General features: G+C 53.8%; 7 protein-coding genes across 7 annotated transcripts; 4 read left to right on the top strand and 3 right to left on the bottom strand.

Moving 5' to 3' along the window:
• Positions 1-1,281: 1,281 nt before the first annotated feature.
• Positions 1,282-2,841, bottom strand: LRP88_03670 (uncharacterized protein; the record flags this gene model as incomplete). The annotated part of the gene is made up of 4 exons (XM_083240283.1): positions 1,282-1,734; positions 1,782-2,015; positions 2,070-2,665; positions 2,718-2,841. The coding sequence occupies 4 exons, from the start codon at positions 2,839-2,841 to the stop codon at positions 1,282-1,284; spliced, it is 1,407 nt and encodes a 468-aa protein (XP_083103573.1).
• Positions 2,842-3,258: 417 nt separating this feature from the next.
• Positions 3,259-5,260, bottom strand: LRP88_03669 (uncharacterized protein; the record flags this gene model as incomplete). The annotated part of the gene is made up of 2 exons (XM_083240282.1): positions 3,259-4,518; positions 4,598-5,260. The coding sequence occupies 2 exons, from the start codon at positions 5,258-5,260 to the stop codon at positions 3,259-3,261; spliced, it is 1,923 nt and encodes a 640-aa protein (XP_083103572.1).
• A 4,352-nt stretch (positions 5,261-9,612) lies between these two features.
• LRP88_03668 (uncharacterized protein) lies at positions 9,613-13,042 on the top strand (the record flags this gene model as incomplete). Its single annotated transcript, XM_083240281.1, has 4 exons — positions 9,613-9,861; positions 9,973-10,855; positions 10,906-12,347; positions 12,398-13,042. 4 exons carry the CDS (start codon positions 9,613-9,615, stop codon positions 13,040-13,042), a joined length of 3,219 nt encoding a protein of 1,072 aa, XP_083103571.1.
• Positions 13,043-15,199: 2,157 nt separating this feature from the next.
• LRP88_03667 (uncharacterized protein) lies at positions 15,200-17,319 on the top strand (the record flags this gene model as incomplete). Its single annotated transcript, XM_083240280.1, has 2 exons — positions 15,200-15,913; positions 15,964-17,319. The coding sequence occupies 2 exons, from the start codon at positions 15,200-15,202 to the stop codon at positions 17,317-17,319; spliced, it is 2,070 nt and encodes a 689-aa protein (XP_083103570.1).
• A 1,248-nt stretch (positions 17,320-18,567) lies between these two features.
• On the top strand, positions 18,568-19,409 carry LRP88_03666 (PP1-complex regulatory subunit GLC8; the record flags this gene model as incomplete). The annotated part of the gene is made up of 2 exons (XM_083240279.1): positions 18,568-18,634; positions 18,688-19,409. 2 exons carry the CDS (start codon positions 18,568-18,570, stop codon positions 19,407-19,409), a joined length of 789 nt encoding a protein of 262 aa, XP_083103569.1.
• A 447-nt stretch (positions 19,410-19,856) lies between these two features.
• LRP88_03665 (uncharacterized protein) lies at positions 19,857-20,323 on the bottom strand (the record flags this gene model as incomplete). The annotated part of the gene is made up of 2 exons (XM_083240278.1): positions 19,857-20,050; positions 20,158-20,323. The coding sequence occupies 2 exons, from the start codon at positions 20,321-20,323 to the stop codon at positions 19,857-19,859; spliced, it is 360 nt and encodes a 119-aa protein (XP_083103568.1).
• A 284-nt stretch (positions 20,324-20,607) lies between these two features.
• Positions 20,608-21,480, top strand: LRP88_03664 (mitochondrial 54S ribosomal protein bL27m; the record flags this gene model as incomplete). Its single annotated transcript, XM_083240277.1, has 2 exons — positions 20,608-20,815; positions 20,879-21,480. The coding sequence occupies 2 exons, from the start codon at positions 20,608-20,610 to the stop codon at positions 21,478-21,480; spliced, it is 810 nt and encodes a 269-aa protein (XP_083103567.1).
• Between the last annotated feature and the right edge of the window lie 65 nt (positions 21,481-21,545).

The raw sequence follows: 21,545 nt of genomic DNA, 5'->3' as shown, positions 1-21,545 counted from the left end.
CTTCCCCAGTTGATGGCACCATGGTGTCTTGCTGCTAGCTAGGTTCTGCGGTCATGGTGGCGGTTTCAGTTCAAGATGGGAGCTGAATCGCGTTTGAGGCCAGAAGACTCCCATGTCCAAAAGGCATGCATGGGCATGGTAGATCTTCCCTGGGGTTGAAGCACAACAGGGTCCTGAGTAGTCTGACCAGAATCTCTTGGTGAGGGACTTTAGGCGGGTAACCCTATTGCCGAAAAAGCAACCAAAGCCCAAGCCCAAGGCTTTGAGCGTGCGTCGAAGCGCGGAAATCTAGCAATGACATCCCGAAGGCAGCATCCCGAGCCGACCTCGGGATAGTCCGTGTCGAAGCCAGCCGCGAATCCCTCGTATCCCAGTTGCAGCTGGTTTCTCAGAGGGGGGCACAGCCATGACGACTGTTGGCAGCATCCACGCCATCGACCAGAATCTCGGACACTTTGAGGCACCCGACGGTAGAGGTTGCAGCGGTTAGATAGATGATCAGTTGATTCCAAGACTAGGTAGTGGGCAAACCATCTTGAACTGGCAACGTTAGCGAGGCTGCATTTATCCTATAAGCCATTGGTAACGGCGGCACACTCGTGCTCGCCGTGACAGCCAATGCCGACCATGCTGATATGCAAGACGTGGTTGCCTGAGAGGATGAGCCGCGGAAAGCGATGAATTAAGGTCTGTCAGGTGTTGCTAGCTATCTCGGGCAGAAACAGATCCACCCAATGCTTTGTAAAGGAGACCTTGCTCGTGTCGGGAGACTATCCGTGTACAGTTGACAGCTCTGTCAAGCACTAGTACTAGCCGTCGGGTTCCAATGCAGTCTATGTTATTTCAAAAGAAGGGACTTTGGTACACAGTCGATATCTTTTGTCGTACTGCATGAATTGCAACTTGTTCCTGTTTCGAACCACGACGTGAAGATCATGGCCCGCTGTCAGTCGCGGTCAATTGCTGTGGTTAGAGTCGTGAGGCTGAAGTGCAAAGACACAGGAAATTTTGGGGCAAAAGGTCATTTAAATAGGAGAAAAATTCAGTCGCGTCGATTGTAATTTGATTTAGTGCTTGTTGCCTCGTCGCGTTGGGCGGATGGTTCGCAATTGGTATTTGATGCCTTCTGCGCCTCTTGCATGGGTTGCGATCCCATAAAACCGGAGGCTCAATCACAATCTCGGGATGCTCCAATTGCCCGTCGATCGACGGTGTTCCGTTTTAAACGGTTCAAGTCGAGGAATAACACGACCTATGTTCTTTGTCAACTCGGATTCATCCTCAACCCGACCGTTTAGCCCTCTTTGCTGGACCAGTTTCATCATCAACTGTCATCTCAACGTCAACCGAGGATGTCGACGCGATCGCTTCTTGGAGCAACTTCTTCTCTCCCAGTCTGACCTCGATAGCCATGCGGGTCCGCTGGCTGAGGTCCTGTCCCTGGAGCAGAATTTGGTCCTCCGAGGTACTTGTTGGGTATTTCGATGCAAGAGCTTGTAGTGTCTTGGCCAGCACAGCATGATGGATTTCGTCCCGTTTTCGCTTGTCGGGAATAGCCTCAGGCTGAGCCTTCTTCACCCCCTTAAGGAACGTCTTGAGCTGTTGCTGAAGGTCCTCGGGCATGCTTTCGAACCGGGCATGGCCTGAAAACGTGCCATCCGAGTTCACCTCTCCAGTTTCACGCTCCAGCACAAATGTGTCTTCAAACTCCTCCTCCTCTTCGAGATCGTGACGCTGGCCCAAGTCAGCAAGTTGACGTTGATTTCATTTTCAAGACATACCAGTTTTTCCAGTACTTGACCGGAAATGCCAAAGTTGAGCCTCATCACTGACTCTACGACGTCCCAAGGAATCTCAACAACGTCATAACGAGAATGTCTCTCAGTCACGTAGCCGTATCGCCTGAGCAGCTCCGAATTGGGATGCGGCCCGTAGTAATTGAGGATCTCCTCACCAGCCTTGATTGGCCTCAAGCTCGTCACCGTAAGGCTCTCTTCTTCGTGGTTCACATGCGCCTATATCTAAGTCAGCTGTGTCACTCTCACTCACTCACTCACACCGACACATACATTGAATTCCGCATCGGCATTCAAGATGTCGGCCATTGGGACCATGCCCATCATGGATTTGCCTTCTCGGTCCTCCACCCAGCCATCCGCCTCTTCCTCTTCCTCATCCTCATCGTTCTCAAGATCAAAAGCGTACGACATGATGGTGCTGCCCATCCGGTGCGCAATCTCGACAAGATCATCGTCACTTCGGTTCTCGCCGCCAAATACGCTCGAGTTGTTTCGAATGATGGGGAGAAGAGTCTTACGGAACATGTTCTCCGCGTCCGCCTTGCCGATTTTGTGACGCATGTGACTGGCCTGTAGCTGGTCTAGTTCGTTCTCGGACCAGAACATGGGCGTATCAAACGAAGAGGGGAGCACGTCAAAGTAGGGCTTCCACTGTGACTTTTCACCCTGCAGGTACTCGTACATCATAACGAGGATCAAAGAGCTCCATGAGTCCAATCGCGGCGCCTCATCATCGTCATCAATGGGCTTGTCGAGATCAAAGACGTCGGGGAGCTTTTTAGGCAGCTCTGAGGTTTCAACATTGATGATGCCCTTTCTCGGGATGGTGAAGAGTGTCGTCTCAGCAGGAATGTCCTGCAGGGCAACTAGAAAAGTCAGCATTTTCGAATAAACCAAGGAATATCGACGTACTTATACCACGGCCCGCATTGCGGTCTCGAAGGTCAACAATTTTGATAGCGTCGGAGAATGAGGCCCCTGGGAGTGACTTGAACCAGAGAAGAAACTTCTCACTGCCGGTATTGAAAGATTCAGAATCCATTGTACCTTGATTTTGCAGCGAGACACAAGAAATTTGTCGGTGTGAGGTTGGATGAGAATATTGCAGGTGATGGTCAAGTCTGAGGACAGTGTAAATAAAACTTTTCCATTAGCGTGTGCTCGATCTGCACTGTGCATTCTAGGGTAGAACGGCACCGACAAACCAAACAGAAACCGACGCAGGCCGTATGTGAATAACTTCATTACTACACTTCTGTAGCCTTGATAAACCTAAACATAATTCATTACTCTTAATATGCTCGCTATTAAAGACTTTTCAGAGTCACAGCTATTGATACAAGTCTCGCAACGCCACCACGTCCAACACCAATACAAAACATGATGACGCTCTTGCCCATGCCAGTTTGTTCTGTCCATGATCCAATTGAAAAAAAAAAAAAAAAGGTGCAAATCCTCATTACTGATCACTCGGCTTGTCCCTCTTGATCTCTCTCTTCTTGGGCTTAAGCCACTCCTCCATGCCCTCAGGCCAGTACACTCTGTTCTTGGGCCCTCCCATACCAAAGTCCTCGGCGCTCACGATCTTCTCGGGCACCTCTATCTCATCTTCTACCTCACCGTTGACGCCGTTAGTCTTCTTCTTTCCCTTTTTGGGCTTCTTCTTGATGGCCTTTCGTGACTCATCTTCGCGCTCGTAGGGAACAACGTTATTGAAGGAATCCCAGCCTGGCAGCTTAAAGGTGCGCATCAGCTCGAAGACGGCTTGCTCCTTGTCCTTAGCTTCAATCATGAGGTCCATATCGTGGGCACAGGGCGGCAGTGTCTTGACTCGCGCAGAATGTTTGCGACGCTCTCGTGGAGTGACAGCGCCAGCAGTCTGCTCGCTGTAGTGCATCTTTTGGGTGATACCCTTTCTTGTCCATGTCTTTTTGATGCGGTCATAAAGACCTATGATATCTTGGGTGCCTTCTCGCATACTCGAGTCGAAGATGATGTTGTGATGGTGATAATCCAGTACCAATGGAATATTGAGCTCCTCGCATATAGGGAGTAGATCATGGACGCTCCACGCAACGTCGTCATTCTCCAATACCAGTCGCCGTTTGACGCCATCCGATAGTTTGGCGTAGTTCTCGCGGAACCGATTCAAAGTTGCTTCCTTGTCGCCATAAGTACCTCCCATGTGTAGGATCATGACTGCGTCGCGGTCCATTTGTTCAGGGAGCTTGAGCAAACTGAGCATCTCATCGTGGTACTCGAGGTCGCGAATGGCAGCGGCAACAACTTCCTTCCGTGGGCTTCCAATCTGGGTAAACTGGCCAGGATGTGTCGTAAGGCGATGCCCTAGTTCTGCTGCAACTTTGCCAGCCTCGGCTAGGACATCAGCTGCAAAGGGCGCCAGCTTATACCCATATTCCTCGTGACTTGCAAAGGGAAACATTTCGCTGCTGAGCCTCATGAACTTGATGCCGTACTTGTGGTTCCATCGGATCATCTTGACAATATCTCTCGCGTTGGCCAATCCTAGCTCTTGCACATACTTTAGCCCTCGCTCGGGATCCGCTGGTTTACTCTTGTCGGGTCGATTCTTAGTAGGGTGCTCAGGTTCTGAAGGATGTTGGAGGGGATGTCGATGGTCGAGGATGGATGCGATCCGACAGGTTCTTGACGAGAAGACAGGAGGGCTTGCATTGCGCAGATATGTGTTTAAGCAGGCCTATGCGAGTCAGTTATCGTCATGTCTCCCACTCAGCTGGAGTGAGCGGCAAGATCTTGCCTCATGGGGATGCGCTCACATAACCAAGCCGCCCCGACCACGGCAGGGGAAGTCTGTCGCTGTTGACGGGGGGAGGTCTGTTTGCGCCTCTCTCAAAACCCTCATCGTCGGCCTTGGCATCAACAATATCACCTGCCGCCAGCTCGGCCTGATAACCGTCCATTGGGGCCTTTTCAACGCTCTCCGCATTTCGTCCGCAGGTGGAAGGGATGGTGTCATTGGGTGGTGGTGTGCGCATCTTGGGCCGGATATTTCGTTCCATGACCGACTCTACTTTGACATGAAGATCTGAGGATTCAACCGCCTGTCGTTGTCTCCTCACGGCGTTCTGTAGTTTGTGTTCCATCTCGCTCAGCTCGCGCATGGCTTCCTCGACGCCCTCTCCTGTATCCCATACTGCCTTGTGCTTGCGTTTGTCGGGGATTTCACACTTGATTTTCTTGCTGTCCTTGTCAATATCCATCTTGTCGGATGCGAGATGATCAGCCGTAGTAGCAGCGGCATCCCTCAGTCTTCGGCTACTTCGTCTAGGGGCATTAGGTCGTTGCGGCGCTGGAGGAGGAGGATGAGGGCCGTCTCTCTTTCGTTTCGGCGTCATCTTGGCGAGCCCTCTGCTGTGTCGGTGCTTTGGTATAGGGGCAAAGATGCTCGCAGCAGCAGAGGCGAAGAGGCGTGATCGCATACAGTAGCGCAGTCTCAATGTGAAGGTGACATGCAGGGGCAATGTCTGAGATGGATGCAATGACTCGAGGGCCTCAGGTGGTTGTGGAAGGTAGAGGCGAAGGTGAATGATGAAGGAGTAGTGAAGAGCGCAGTTGCCTTGTACCTTGTTATGCGTGCATGTCTCTCTTGTATCTCTCACGACCTCGAGCTATGAGGTTGTAGTCGGAGGAACTGGCCCGAAGAGCCAATGACGCACGTCGCGTCATGCATGGCTTTTGGGGCGACGATGTAATAATGGGAGGGCATAGGGCTATCCGACGAGGGCCCCAAGGATGCGATTGGGGGGTCTTTTTTGGTGCAGTGCGGTAGGGGCATTTCCGGGGCAATGAGTCCGCTGCAGGGCCGGCCGGGGGCCAGCTACAGTACAATAGGTGTCAATTAGCAGTGGATGGGTTTTGGGTTGCCCCCCGGAGCTCCAGTTCCCGGCGCCTGCGCTGTGCTGTGATGCGCTGTTAAGCGCGGGCGAAATCGATCGTTGACCGGTTTTCTCGATCGAGGCTCCTTTGATGGCGATGAAGTCATCTCGACTTTTGGTGTGAGGTCACGGATCGCCGATCGCGGGCTGGCCAAGGGTACGTACCCCGAGGGCGTTTGCTCCGCTCTGACGCCTTTTGCCAGGTCCAAGCGGCAAAGATCTTCGCCGTGAAGAAAAGAAGAGGAAACAAACGTCTGAAGATCTGGGAAACAGCTTGGCAAAGCATTCAGAGAGCTGGGGTGAGCCAATCGCAAGCCCAGGGGGCGTTCCGTCGTGTTGGAAGAAATGCTGCACCACTCACGTCCGAGCTAGGTGTGAGACATGTCGCTGACTTTTTGCATCGAGATGAGCTCAGAAACCTCCCAATTGAGCAGCCAGCAAGCTGTCCAAGCCCGCGGCTGGCTGGTGTGCTAATCAGCTTCCTTGCGTACCTGGTCTACAGGCCTCATGCTTGTCTCCATGTTTGGTTAAAGAGGTCTCAGTCAGCACCCGGAGAAGCATCCAACGTCAACCAGTGCTTCGGATGTTGCCCTAGCACACGACTCGCACGAAAGCCGCGTCCCGTTTGTCGTCCCGTCTGTGCCATCATTGGCCGCCACCGTGTGGTTATGTTGTGAGAAGCTACGAGCCATTGACCGATGCATCATCCTGGCTCCTGAAACAGAAATATGATTAGTGATTAGTGATCTGAGAGGATGGCCGCATCCCTCGTGACCAAGATGTTTGGGTGATCTCCTAACGCCAGTCGTCTTTGTTCATCTTGCCGTGGATCAAAAGAATGGCGGCACTGTCAAAGTTCGCTCGCGCCGCGGACCTCCCTTGTAATAGGCCGTCCTACATACAGGGCAGTCGTGCCGCTCGATCAAGAACCATGATGAGAGACATTTGGAATGGAATGAGTGACCGCAGGTGTTTAATGTCAAGATGTCATCGTCTTCCATATCCAAGTTGGTGTTAGACTGCGCGGCCGTGCCCTCTCCCTCGCTCCGTGGCTGGGTCCTAGAAGCCACCGTTGAAGCTTGATCAAGAGTCCGGGGCGGATCATCGCCAACGGTATGTGCGGGTTCCGGCATCAAGGGACCGACCAAGGGACCGATGCAAATAGGGCTGCATGATATCAGCCATGATCCGTGGACAAGTGGAGGGCCCGCCGCCGAGGAGCCCCGGCCGAGCCGCAGGGAAGCGGGTCAGCCGGGCCCTCGGCCCCGGGGATGCACTCACCATTCGCCGAGCTCGGACGCCGAAGCTACGGCTTCAATATCGGCATCTTCAGACGGAGTAGATCGCTGAGCGGCCGATGAGCAGGTTGTCACGGTGCTAAGCTTCCGGCGCGCGCGATCCAGCTGATCGGGTTGTGGATTGTAAATCTTTTCCTTTTCATTGCGAGATCCCAACTTGACGCAGGTTCTGGTAGGTTGGGCGGATACTCAGTCGAGGTACACAAGACAGGGATGCGATTGATACGTACATAGGACCTATGATAAGAACGAATAAGAAAAGAACGAGAAGAATTATGCCGACGGGCTCCATTTCGTCGCTCGGTAATGAATTCGGCTTCGGTATCAGTATCAGTGACTCGGGGGTGGTGCGATGATTCGAGGTGTCGTCACCCCGCTGCGTGGGGTCAAGGGTTGACAGCGCCGGCACTCAACGTCGTCTGGCAAGAGTCGACTCGAGATATATTGAGAAAAGTCAACAATTCACGCGTTTACATGATGCGTTGTTATCGCAACAGAGATGGTGGCAGTGGTCAGTTATAACACCCGTTGCACCGGCCGCGCGGAGGCAATGATGGACAACGGGACGGCGTGTCCAGGCCTCGAACGAGGATGGATTGAACCACTAGACCCTTGGTGCAGTGACGGTGGCTTGCATGCCCAGGCGACACACACGACCACCTAGCGAGGGCCGAGAACGCTATGCTCAGGTGCTTTGCCTGACCTTGGCTGTGTGGTGTCTAGTTCTGGCAAGGGAATTTCTTGGGTGGTATCACGCAACATGGGGCTGTGTCGGTGACTGACCAAACGAGAACTCAAGGTGAAGCAAAGATCAAGCTTTAGCGGGGATGACGAGCGAGCAGCGATACGTTCTTGGCGGGACTTGGCGAGGACCATCTTGGTCGACGACCCGACAAGTGTTGACTGACATTGGTCAACGACTCGACAAATGTTGACTGTCACTGAGGGCGGGCGCTGAGAGTTTGCTTGGTGAGGGGAGGGGATTGCGCTTGTCCAGACAAAGTCATGGCAGATGACAGCCGCTAGGAGACGAACTGATGCAACCTTATCGACAGAGACCCTGATTTCAGGTTCCCTGATTGTCCTGATTGCAATGGGATGCTTTCTCATGTTGTTTGATGATGGAGTTGTAGCAGTGCCGTACGGATATCATGACGGTTACTATTGCTGGTTAGGTCCTCTACCTGTAACGGCTGCACATCACGACATGCATAACTGCACAGAGTCCCATGGCCAAATCACCTCACATCACCGCACAGCGAATATCCATGTGAAAGTGAATAAAGAGAGGACTTGACTTATCTCGTCACTTGCACAAAAAGCATCCATCCAGCCGATACAGGCAGACAGGGGGTCTAAACCAATAATGGGAGGTCCTTTACTTGGTGCAATGCATGTGTCATAGAATAAGAACACGATGCTACCAAGTTTGCCGGGGTATCTGATAGTGCTCTAGCAGTGGACCCGATATTCTTGGTTAGAGTCTTGGCGTTCTGGAGGAGATAAGAGATGGCCGCATCCATCGTGAAGCCGGGAACAGCGTTTCGCCACTACACAGTGCAGGAGTAATCTCAACTTCACATGAAAAGCAAAGCCAAGTACAGTGCCCAGAAACGCCAAGCCTTGCCTCAACACCATCACAATCTCAGCCCATGGATTTTGCACGCCCACGTGCCCAACCCGGCAGCGTCAGGTTGAAGAGAGATTGGAAAATACCGCTCGGGGCGGAGGACTCCGGCGGCCCCACCCAGCAGCTGGAGGACAGGAGCGGTCACAGGGGGCCCAGGGTCTGTCTCCGCTGGCTCCTCTCTCCCCACACCGAAAGCAATAAGCTCAAAACGAAGAGCGTCGCGTAACCCGGGGTTAGGTGATGTGCGGTGCATTGCCATTACCCTTGAGCCAATACGACTCGCATTTGCCGAGCCGAGAAGCGTCCAAGCGGCGGCATGACGTCGGGCTAAATGTTCATCTCCATCAAAGAAAGGCCCGAGCATTAGCTCCCTAAACTCAATTGAAACCGGACTCGTTCTCTGCCGCGTCAATTCCTTCTGGAAGACCACCGCGTAGCGTCACGGCCTGACTTCATCTCTGTAGCATACTGGTCCGACTGCCAATTCCTCATTGTTCTTGCATGCGCAGGTACCTTAGGCATATCTCGGCTTTATGCCTTCCGCTCCGCCCCCCCCCCTCTCCCTCCGCTCTTGATGGCGACTACTGCGATTCCGCTCCACACTGAAAAATTCTCCTCCATATAGATTCCTCTCCTGGCAAACATGCACGGCTAGTGTAACATCTTCCTCCACTCCGCCTGCACCTTTCACTGTTGGTCGGTCTGGGCGTCTTGGCGTCTGTAAGATTTGCATCATGGCTCCTTCCTTCTTCTCCTGCTCTTGAGTCGGATTGCCACCTGCCATTGGCTTCTTCAGCTCCCGAGTTCCACCAGCCTCATTTGCCGGTGTTGACCGGCTGAGATAGAGAGATACCTAGTAGATCCATGGCTTCGAGGCCAACTATAAAAGCCATCATCTCCCTTCCGCTGCCTCGTCTCGAGACTCTTTTCTTCCTCAACCACTCTCGATCGCACTTGGATCTCTCATCATGAGCCAGAAACTGATCGAAGAGCCTGCCCACGTCTCGGGCCAGGCCAATACGCCCATGACAGCTCCCGCCCACGCCCTCACCTACGAGCAAGTGGCCGAGCAGCTTAATGCCAACCTCGAAGATGGTTTGACCTCTGACGAGGCCAAGGGCCGTCTCGAACAATACGGACGAAACGAATTCGGCGCCGACAAGGGCGTCCAACCCTTCAAGATCTTTATCGGGCAGATCGCCAATGCCTTGACTCTAGTGAGCTGCCCCATTAACATGCATCCCCCCAGACCTGGATCCCCCCCCCAGGATGGTTGGGATTGCTTTCGAGAAAATGGTAAAGTCGCTCATTTGCCGTTTGGGGGTTAGGTTCTCATCCTCGCCATGGCTGCCTCACTTGGCATCCAGTCGTGGATCGAGGGTGGTGTCGTCGCCGCTGTCATCATCCTCAACATCGTAGTGGGCTTCCTCCAAGAATTCCAGGCTGCGAAGACTATGGACTCTCTGCGCTCTCTCAGCTCTCCTACTGCCCATGCTGTCCGAAACGGTAACAATGAGGTTGTCGTGACTGCTGAGATTGTGCCTGGAGACTTGGTTGAGCTCAAGACCGGAGACACCATTCCTGCAGACATTCGTCTTGTTGAGGCCATCAACTTTGAGACCAACGAAGCACTTCTCACGGGAGAGTCCCTGCCCGTTCGCAAGGAGATCAACACCACCTTCCCTGACGACACTGGCCCTGGTGATCGCCTCAACGTTGCCTACAGCTCCTCGACTGTCACCAAGGGTCGTGCTCGCGGCGTTGTCTTTGCCACTGGAATGTACACTGAGATTGGTCAAATCGCTGCTGCTCTCCGTGGCAAGGCTTCCAAACGTCGACAGCCCAAGCGTGATGCTGATGGCAACACCAACTTTGGTCGGTGGATGCAGGCTTGGACTCTCACCTTCTCTGATGCTGCTGGACGCTTCCTGGGCGTCAACGTCGGTACTCCTCTTCAGCGCAAGCTCTCCAAGCTGGCTATCCTCCTGCTTGGAACAGCTATTGTTTGTGCCATCATCGTCTTGGGAGCCAACGAGTTCAACACCAAGAAGGAGGTCATCATTTATGCCGTTGCCACTGGTCTTTCTATGATCCCGGCTTCTCTTATTGTCGTTCTCACTATCACAATGGCTGCCGGAACCAAGCGAATGGTTCAGAGGCACGTCATTGTTCGTAACCTCAAGTCTCTTGAGGCCCTTGGTGCTGTTACCAGTATGTGGACCCACCCTTGAAATGCAGACTATTGCTGACCAACCTTTTAGACATTTGCTCTGACAAGACTGGCACCCTGACTCAGGGAACCATGATCGTCAAGAAGGCTTGGATCCCTGGTCGTGGTACTTACTCCGTTGGAGCTACCAACGAGCCTTTCAACCCTACTCAGGGACAGCTTGGCCTGGTTGAGGCTGAGCCCAAGGACATCAACTTCCAGAGCGAGGACGCTGAGGGAACGCCAATTGATCCCCAAGCCCTTGTCTCCCAGGATGCTGGTCTCCAGGAATACCTCAACGTTGCCTCTCTGGCCAACCTTGCAACGGTCCATCAGGTCGACGGTGAATGGCACGCTCGAGGTGACCCCACTGAGTGCGCTATCCAAGTCTTTGCTTCTCGTTTCAACTGGAACCGTGCCCGCCTGTCTAGTGGAGAGAAGGCCCGCTGGCACGAGGTTGCTGAGTTCCCCTTCGATTCGGATGTGAAGAAGATGTCGGTCATTTTCAACGACAACGAAACTCAGAAGCAATGGGTCTTCACCAAGGGTGCTGTCGAGCGTGTCTTGACCTCGTGCCCTGTCTATGCTATCGGAAACGAGACCAGGCCCCTCACCGATGCCATCAAGGATGACATCATCAGCAACATGGAGTCTCTTGCCCGACTTGGTCTTCGAGTGCTTGCTCTGGCCAGCCGAACCGATATTGAGCATGTCATCGACAATGAGGCTGAGCTTGACCGCGCCAAGTTTGAGAGCGACCTGATTTTCCGTGGACTCATCGGTCTCTATGATCCTCCTCGCCCTGAATCTGCTCCCTCTGTCGCCAAGTGTCATGAAGCCGGCGTTAGCGTTCACATGCTTACTGGTGACCACCCTGCTACCGCCCGAGCCATTGCCCTGGAAGTTGGTATCCTGCCTACCCGAATGGCCGAGATCCCTGAAGATGTGGCCCGGTCTATGGTCATGGCTGCTTCCGAATTTGATAAGCTGTCGGATGAGGAGATTGATCAACTTCCCCTTCTGCCGCTCGTGGTGGCTCGCTGTGCTCCCCAGACCAAGGTTCGCATGATTGAGGCTCTTCATCGTCGCAAGGCCTTTGTTGCCATGACCGGTGATGGTGTCAACGACTCTCCTAGTCTGAAGCGTTCCGACGTTGGTATTGCTATGGGATTGGCTGGATCTGATGTCGCTAAGGAGGCGTCTGACATTGTCCTGACCGATGACAACTTTGCTTCTATCCTCAACGCTGTTGAGGAAGGCCGTCGCATGTTTGATAACATCCAGAAGTTCATCCTCCACGTCCTGGCTGAGAACATTGCCCAGGCCTGCACCCTTCTGATTGGTCTTGCTTTCAAGGATAAGAACGGACTGTCTGTGTTTCCCCTGGCCCCTGTTGAGATTCTCTGGATCATTATGATCACCTCCGGCATGCCTGACATGGGTCTCGGATTCGAGATTGCGGCCCCTGATATCATGCAGCGTCCTCCCCAGAACGTAAGTGTTTGTCCTCGCTTTTCTCAGAGCACAGCTCACAGTTCCCCTAGTTGAAGCAAGGTGTTTTCACCCCTGAGCTGCTGATTGACATGGTGGTCTATGGCCTTTGGATGTCTGCGCTCTGCTTGGCTTCGTTCGTCCTCGTCCTTTACGGATTTGGCAATGGTGCTGCTGACATTGGAGAGAACTGCAACAACAAGTACAGCGAGGACTGCAGGGTCATTTTCCGTGCTCGTTCCACCACCTTTGCATGCCTCACCTGGTTCGCCCTCTTCCTGGCCTGGGAGATGGTCAACATGCGCCGGTCCTTCTTCCGAATGAAGCCCAAGAGCAAGAAGTACTTTACTCAGTGGATGCACGACGTCTGGCGCAACCCCTTCCTCTTCTGGGCCATCGTCGCCGGCTTTGTCACCATGTTCCCTATCATCTACATCCCTGGACTCAACACTGTCGTCTTCAAGCACGCTCCCATCTCTTGGGAGTGGGGCATCGTCTTCATCGAGGCCATCCTCTTCTTTCTGGGCATTGAGTCTTGGAAGTGGGCCAAGCGTATCTACTTCCGCCGCCAGGCTCGTAAGTCGACTGGCGGTGTCGAGGACTTGGAGACACGTGTGTTTGGCAAGTTCTACAACATGGCCGGTGGAAGCCAGGACGAGGAAGCCGGAGCTGGAAACCGGGAGAAGACTGCGGCTTGAAAAAAGCCACTAGGAGCTAATGGTGAGCAAGCGACTGGAAGAACTGACGACGACCAAGGGGCGCTCCCTTAGAGGGTAGAGTGTTGCTGCGGTCTAGTACATGAAAAGGGATACTAGTGTTTGGACCTCAGGTAAGTTGTCATATAGGACTAGCCGTAGATAGAAACAGGTCTGGTCTACACATCTGTATGTAGGACGTATGTCGCAGATAGATAGACTTTATACCTTTTCACCTTATTTGGTCAGTCTTGATGTGATTTGTGAAGAAGATTGCTTCCATGTGATTGTGTAGTATTGGATTGGTGCGCATGCTGTGTTGTTCGCCAGTGCATGTCTCTCCGACTAGCGAAGAAACCGTTGAAAACCGTCGATCAAGCGGGGACTGATCAGCGTGGGCACTATTCCTTTGACGTAATCCAGGACTCTCGACCTAGACCTTGAATAAGCCCGAGGAGATGCCTCTCACCGTCAGAGCCCGTCGACCAAGCTAGGGAAGGACTGTCATTGAGCCTCGGGCTTGTTCCTCCGCGTGGAAAGAAAGCTTGCCTTCCCTGATAGAAAAGCTTCTTCTGGCTGGAACCCTCTAGCGCGGCAAATGATTGTCAAGTGTAAACCTGTTACGGTCTAGTACACCCCCCCCCGAACCCCCTGTCCTTGACAGGATTGCCAATGCCCAGGCACCGGAATCCAGGGCTTGACATTCCGACGGCATTTGCCGTTGAACAGACGCCGACTCGACTCAGCCTTGCTGGGTTTGTTTGCTGTCTCACTATCACGAGCTGTTGTTGACTACTGTTATGCAGTTGGGCTGTGGGTAACTCATCCCCGCTCAGAATGCGAGAAATACGCTCATACGCTTAGAAATCCCATGGAAAAGCAACACTGCCATGTTTTACCCGCGCGGATGTAACCCCCTCGAGGCTTAAGGTTTCGGCTCTTTTCTCGTAATGCTGGCTAGTCCTCAAACATCATATCATCAGTGCATATGGAGGGCCACTCTGCCTACCTATTCAGAGACCAACCTAGTAACTAAAGAAGAAAAGAACCCCAAGCCTCGCTGCGTCCAAAAGGGCCCAGGCTTGGCGGGTAGAATCCAACTCAACCGCCACTAAAATAGAAGCAGGGCGCTAGAGCGGTCTGAGCAAAGCTCGTGGTCCTCTTCCCCGAGCGTCCCGTTCGTTCTGCAGATTGGCGATCTCCGACCAGACTTCTTTGTCAAGTTGCTGTTGCATCGTCTTTTGCTGCAAACTAGTGGGGAACAACGAAAAAGATGGCTGTAGCTCTTGGGTGCATACCTAGTTAATATGGAACGTAGCAGCCGGAGACTTTTTTAAACTCTACCATATTTCCCATCTTTGAATCTCGATAGTTCATCTCTTCCTTCAAAGATATCCATCTCGCATATCGTTCCCCCTCCCCCTCCTCCACTTTGTGCGGATCTCGTCCGCGCCGATCCATTTCAACGTTGAATCCGCCTCACGTCAGGGAAACTCTACAACGTTAAAATCAGTCTATTTCGTCTATCGCCTGATCGCCACTAGGTCTTGGCGAACCCTGGCCTCTCTCCTCCTCCAAAAACAAAAAAGATCCCTCGTGCCTCGGCTTAACCGGCTGTCAGAGGCCAAGGCTTCAACTCTTACAAACAGGGTCTCCAAAACACAGATCCCTGCTCTCAAATTACGACGAACCACAAGGGCCCGAGTGTTTTTGTCAGCCAACATCTCGAAACAACGGATATCCCCTTCTCCAACCCTCACTCAAACCTGTTCGTCCTTGATCTCGGATGCCCATGGAACTAGCTGCACAGCTCGTCTGCTCTCTGCCAGCTTCCTCCTCCGGTTAAACCGCCCCGAATCTCCTGGAGGATTTCAACCCCTGGATAACCCCCCCTTGCCCTCACCTCCTTGTTGGCAGTCTTGTTTCCTTTATTATCCAAACCCTCAGCAAGACCCGAGCAAAAGGAGCCGAACAAATCTCGACCCCTGTGTCTGTTTCTTACTCTGACCCAGCCCAGATCTCCATTTGTCAGACAAAAAGAATCCTGCTTATCCCTCCTTCGCTTGTCAGACTCAGCCTTACGCCTCTTCCGGAAAACCAAGCCCCGGCCCCCCTGGCTGGCTCGCTTCCCGCAGCGGGCCGCCTTTACTCAAAGCAGACATGCCGCAGCAGCGCGAGGTCAAGACGTGCGATCGCTGCCGGCACTTTAAGCGCCGCTGCGATCTTGTCAAGCCCTCGTGTTCTCGCTGTCTACAGGCTGGTGTACGATGCAGCTTTGACACTGCCGCTGTTTCCGTGGTATCTGCTTCTCCTGGTGTCTCCACCATCACCGTCCCCATCATAGACATACCATACTCGGCGTCTCCTACTCCTGCCTTCATGTCTACCACAACGCCTACCTCAGGTCCAGCTATTTCATCAACATCTCCCGCCCAAGACTCGCAACAGAGTCTTTCTGCTGGAAATCCTACCCCTCCAACCACATCGACCGATAGCCCGGCGTCTTCTACCCAGGCTTTCGGCTCCGGTGAGGCCGGGGCGGACCCGGTCACGGAACCCGATGGCCCGGAGCCCGGAGAATCAAGCATGCCCTCCGCCCAACGCGTTGTACGAAAACGCAAGCGCAACTGTCTCAGCTGCTTGAGATGTCACCGGCTAAAGGTTAAATGCGACAAGGAACTTCCATGTGGGCGGTGCAAGTCGAGCGGTAATGGCCGTGACTGCTACTACAGCTTCAACAAGGGGCCAAATGGGGGCAAGTTTCCCTGTCCAACGGCCCCAGTAAAGGGCGACGAAAGCAAGGGACCTCAGGCGGCGTGGCAGATTCAGCACAAGGTCCGGGGATCCAGCCATTGGAGGGATCTAATGACCAAGGTATGCTTGTTGGACTCATGATATGACATGCGCTTACATGGATGGTGCAGATCGGCAAACTGACGAGTATGGACTCAACACCACTCGCATTGGCTCTCGAGGATGTTGCTACCAATGCTTGTCTGGCCAATTTTTCATTACCAGGCAACTTTCCCTTTGGTACCCCTGGCGCAGCCAAGTATTTTACTCGAGAAGCTGTAGTAAAGCTTGTTGAGGGAGAGAAATCCAAATGCCAGTCTTATATCGACAGATATCTCAACCTGCTGGAAACAGTAAATCCAGTACTTGACGTCGAGTTGTTCAGTCGGGAAGTGGAGCAGTACTGGCAAGATCCTTATTCTGCTAGTCTCGACTGGATGTCACTGTTTCTTATGGTGCTCGGCTTGGGGTGTTTCTCATCCGTCGAAGAGCCCCATCAAGCGACAGAACTTATGATGGCTGCCGAAGCCTGTCTGGTACAAACTCCCGTCATGTTCCGACCAACGTTCTTATCGCTACAATGCCTGACTCTGATGGTGGTTGCAAAACACATATGCAACCCCACATGTTGGGCTATCGACTCCTGCTGGACTCTACTTGGCATGGTGGTGAGAACAGCCTTCATCTACGGACTACCGCAGGAAACAGGCGCCGAAGACGGCGAGGCGCTTGATGTTAGCGAACGAGATGCGAGGCGGAAATTGTGGTTGACCATCCTCTATCTCGACATCAAGGTCTCCATGTGCAACGGCATGCCGCCCGTTACAAGGCCAGAGGATCTGTGCAGTATCAGGAACACGCCTAACTGGGACCAACCAGATAATCTTCACATGGTTCTCTACCGAGCTCTTCCCCTTGTGTTGGAGATTCTGGCGCACGTCAACTCCAAAGACAGCCAGGTCTCTTACCCAGAGGTGCTTCGGTACAAGGTGCAGATTAGGGAACTCATGGCATATGCCAAGCGAGTCTGCAATAGTCAGCTCCAACGCATCACAGTGGACATCTTTCTACGACGATGCATCATGGTTTTACATCGACCATTTGCCATGCACCCAGAAGGTCCTAGCATGTTTCCAGAGTCATACTGGGGATCTCTCGAGTGCTCTCTCGCCCTGCTAGTCCACTATCGGGAGATGTGGTGCAGCGACAAGAGCCTGCGCCTTGATCTGGTAGGGAGAGCCTTTGTGCTCGACTTCTTCTCTGCCTCACTGACGGCGTGCCTCCACGTGCTGAGAAAAGATGCGCCCCTCGCTGCGGCGCCGGTCATGGACTCGCAGATCCCACCTCGGCAGATTATCCTCGACACACTGAGGAGTTGCTTCGAGATCTGGAGTGTTGAAAAGGAGTCGAGTGTCTGCTACCGAACGGGATATGCGATTCTAATGGCGGTGTTGGAGGTGCTGCCAGAGACGTCTGAAACGAATTAAGGCATTGGCGGAAAATCTTTACCAGTTGGGTATTAATTGAAGCGCGGAGCGGCTATGATTTGATGTTCAATTGCCTCGGCCACGCTGTTAGACGTACAAACGTATAGAATCAAGGGCCTCATGGATGCGCTGGCATGGGCACAGACGAGTTCGTGCATACGGAGTGCATTCTGCAGATGCGTATCGGCCCTTGTTCCGGTAATCTCTGAAGTGGCTGCTAAGATGCATATGTCGGCTGATGATGAAGCATTTGGTGTGCGTGAGCGATTTTCGTTCGTGGTGAGATTACCCAGGCGATATTGCCCCCTTGTCAATTGACAATGCATTCTCTGGTGTTGGACATGCCTCGATTCCTATACTCTCATCAATGACGACTTGTTTGCTCAGCGTTACACTGCATCTGGCCAAACGCCTTACACAAGCCATCTGCCGTGTGACGACCTCATATGCCCTTTCCGCTCTGGGGATGTCGCTTCCAACAGATGACGTCTTTCGAGGCCCGCGATCCAAGGCCAGGCTGGACAAGAGGGTGTAGGTGGTGTGACGGTTTGGGTATAGATCCTTCCAGGCTCACGATGGTCTCCGACAACACATGTCACTGAGGGCGACGGTCAAGCCACAGAGTGGGATGGATGGAGTGGCTGGAGCGGAGAGCGCCGCAACGGCCTGCTTATTGCTCGCTGAGAGGTACCTGCAGACAGTGGGTTTGACAAGACGCGAGGTACTTTTGCCGTAGTATCAGCCGCCTGATTTCCCGTGCAATATTCTATCTTACATGAGTCCCCTTTGCCTTCTGTCTACCTCTTGTCCAAGTCTCTTTGAGCTTCCACTCTGGCGGGCCGACCCAACTGCAGCGAACGTTGAAGACGGGTACGTACCTTTTTACCGGAAACTGGAACCCCTCCAAGCTGAGGCCAGTGCGTCATTGGGCCTTCCACTGAACGACCTTATCCTCCCCGCTGCCCGCCTCCCTCCGTGGTCTGCTCACGAGGATTCAACCTGAACACGCTGCCTTTTCTGCATCTCGCATTTGACCTCAGGACTACATCACAAGCGCAACAGAGCACACAGGATACACCCACAAGGTCACTCTGCTACTCCCCTATTGACTATTGAACCGACCTGCTGCCATCCTTCACTTTCGCCTTGCACCCGCACCAACTGCACACACGACCGCCGCCTCTTGAAGCCCGAGCTCACCGATAAACCCTCCACGACCTAGCCTCGCCCGCTCGACCAGATACCAAAATGGCTTCAGTTGTGGAATCTCCGCCGGTGCACTCGCCTCCCGATCACCCCGCCCAGCGACCTCGAGGTGAGCTTATTCCCGTTGACACCATGGCGCCATGTACTAACAACCTCTCGTAGGTATCCTCAAGAACTCGTACCAAAAGTCTCCCCCCACCTCGCCAAACCAGGAACGCTCTCTGACCGACAAGGAGCTCACCATCGCAAACACCCAGATCAACGCCGGCCACCGTCGTTCGTCTTCGGGCGCCCGCCCCTCCGGCTCTCGCCGCCAGTCCGGCTTCAGCTCCATCGACGATCCGCTTGAGTCCTCTCAACGCCTCAAGTGGGACGAGGCCAACCTCTACCTCACCGAGCAAGAGCGCTCCTCTACCATGAAGATCACCGAGCCCAAGACTCCCTATGCCAAGCACTACGACCCATCCGAAGACCCGTCTGACGACGACGAGGATCCTCTGGCGAACGCTGGTGCTCGTCTTCAGAATTCACGTCCGGGCCGTGAAGATGACATTCCGGGCCTTTCTCTGGGCGAACCGGAAGAGGCGATCTCGGAAGCGGGCGCGCCGTCGCCCCGCAGCGAAAAGAGCGTCCACGTCGACGACGAGAGCAGCGTCGGCCACAACGCCGAAGAGGAGCTTGCGGGTATGTCTGCCGAGGAGCGTGAAAAGCACCGAAAGTTTGAGCAGCTCCGCAAGAGACACTATGAAATGAAGAATGTGGCCCAGCTTCTGGGCCACCCCGAGACGATCCCCGACGACGAGGACGAGGAAGATGAACAAGATAACGGCAGTGCCGTGCCGCCTGTGCCACCGGTGCCGCGCATGCCCAACGGCTCTGCGTAGACGGCTGCTCGCTGGGAGGAAAGGACACGACAAGGGATGTGATTTGGCTGGAGGGTTGTCTTTGAACCGGAGTTTTGCGGAAATCATCACAGGGCGTTGGCACAAGAGGGGGCAACGTGGGGGGACAGTGGGTTTATCAGATTACTCACTCGCTTTGAGGATTTTGGTGGATGAGCATCGTCACCAAAGACGGAGAAGGAGGAAGAACAAGGGCATATCATGGACCCGGTTTCGCTTGCACAGCAGATGAGGGATATCTAGCATTTCCATTAGAATTGATTTATAACTTTCAGTCTAAATGGCGAATAGTTGACGCATTCCCAGTCATATGCGCCAGAACTCGATCGTTATTCATGCCCGCTCTTTTGTACCATCTCGATGGATTCACGCTTTCGAAGTAATCCATGCTATGCTGTCGACATCATATGAATCTAGACATGACGCACATCACAGCAGACCCTTTCGGGCCAGCTCAAGCTTGCGCGCCGTCTCGCCCTCGCGGAACCCGCCACGAGAAACGCAGATGCGCTGGCCCTCAGCCAACTCGAACTTTTCCTGTTGCGCATCCCAGGCGCAGGGGCAGTGGTGGGGGAAGTGGACGCAGGCGAGGGTATCGGGGCAGAGGTACTTGTCGCAGACGGCTGTTGTTTTGTTAGCCCTGTACTAGACAGAGATGCCATGATAGACATGGAGCGGCGCATGAAGATGAATATATAGTGGAAAATGGGACTGAAGAGGGTGTACGCACAGTTATCGTACTGGTTGCGGTAGTGAGAAGCGTCGCTGGGGTTGTTCTGAGGTTGGCCGTGGTGCTGCTCGTGGCCGCCCTGTTGACCAAACATTTGGTCAAAGAAGCCGCCAAACTGGGCGTTGGCGAGGCTCAGGAGAGAGAGGATAGCGATGAGGTAGCGCATTTTGGCGTTTAAGTGCGCGAATGGCGCGTATATGATTTTTAAACCTCAATTCAGGAAAAATGGTATGAAGAAGCCGTGAAGATGGTTAATAAAGCAGATAAAGAGCGTCGTGTCGAGTATGTGATGCTGTCCACATTGCTCCCCATGGAACCTCTTATCGATAAGCCCAGTTCGAACGTCCCGCGGATGACTAATCGCGAAAACTCCATCCATCCAGAATTGCACTCTTGCGGGAACCATCACCGCAAGCTCAACCCACCTCAGCCCACCTCCGACGAACGGCCATGCGGTTCCTCACGATACAGCGGCCGGTCCTGGCTGCTGTGGCTGGCCTTGCCCGTCCGGCGTTTACGCCCATCGTACCATTGGGCGCCCAATTGGCGAATGCCCTCGTCGAGGGTCGAAGGAATGCCTCGGTCAAGACCCAGGGAGCGTATAGGAAGAAGAGCAAGAGGGGAATTCCTAAGAAGCTGGGTGCCAAGAGGACAGGAGGTATGTTTGGCTGGGGATTTTAGAGGTTGTGTTGGGTCAATTGAGGTTCTGACGGTTTGGCAGATCAGTTCGTGATCCCCGGCAACATCCTCTACAAGCAGCGCGGTACGCACTGGTGGCCCGGTGAGAACTGCATCATGGGCCGAGACCACACGATTCACGCCATGGCGACCGGATACGTCAAGTACTACCGCGATCCCGCACGACACCCCGACCGCAAGTACATCGGTGTGGTGTTCAACAAATCCGACACCCTCCCGTACCCCCAGCACGCCGAGCGCAAGAGACGCCTCAACATGACTATGTTCCCGATCAAGGAGGCAGCGGCCAAGCCCGAGCTCTCACCCTCAGGCATCCCCTTCCAGGTGACGCGAATTGAGGCGGGCGAGCCGGACCGTCTGCTCAAGCTGCGCAAGGACTACAGCTACCGCGAGGACAACTGGGCGATCGGCCAGCTGGCCAAGACGACGGGTCTCAAGACGAAGCGGTTCAGGACGCGCAAGCAGTGGTTCCGACACAGGAGGTGGAGGCGTGAGAGGGAGCTCGAGGGACAGAGGAAGGCGGCTGCGAAGAGGGCTGAGAGCGGTGGGGATGTCAAGATGGCTAAGCCGATGAGCAAGAAGGCGGCTAAGAAGGCTGCCAAGAAGGCTTCGAAGAAGAAGTGAGCGTGCCATACTGGATGAAAGAGTTATCTGGGCATGTAGGATTTGTGTAGTTACTGTACAATAAG

The sequence above is a fragment of the Fusarium phalaenopsidis genome (genome assembly GCF_050370095.1).
Source record: "Fusarium phalaenopsidis strain FUZ10S chromosome Unknown contig_32288, whole genome shotgun sequence".
Lineage (NCBI taxonomy): Eukaryota > Fungi > Ascomycota > Sordariomycetes > Hypocreales > Nectriaceae > Fusarium > Fusarium phalaenopsidis.
The sequence above is the reverse complement of the archived record's forward strand: the minus strand, read 5'-3'. Positions and strand labels throughout refer to the sequence as shown.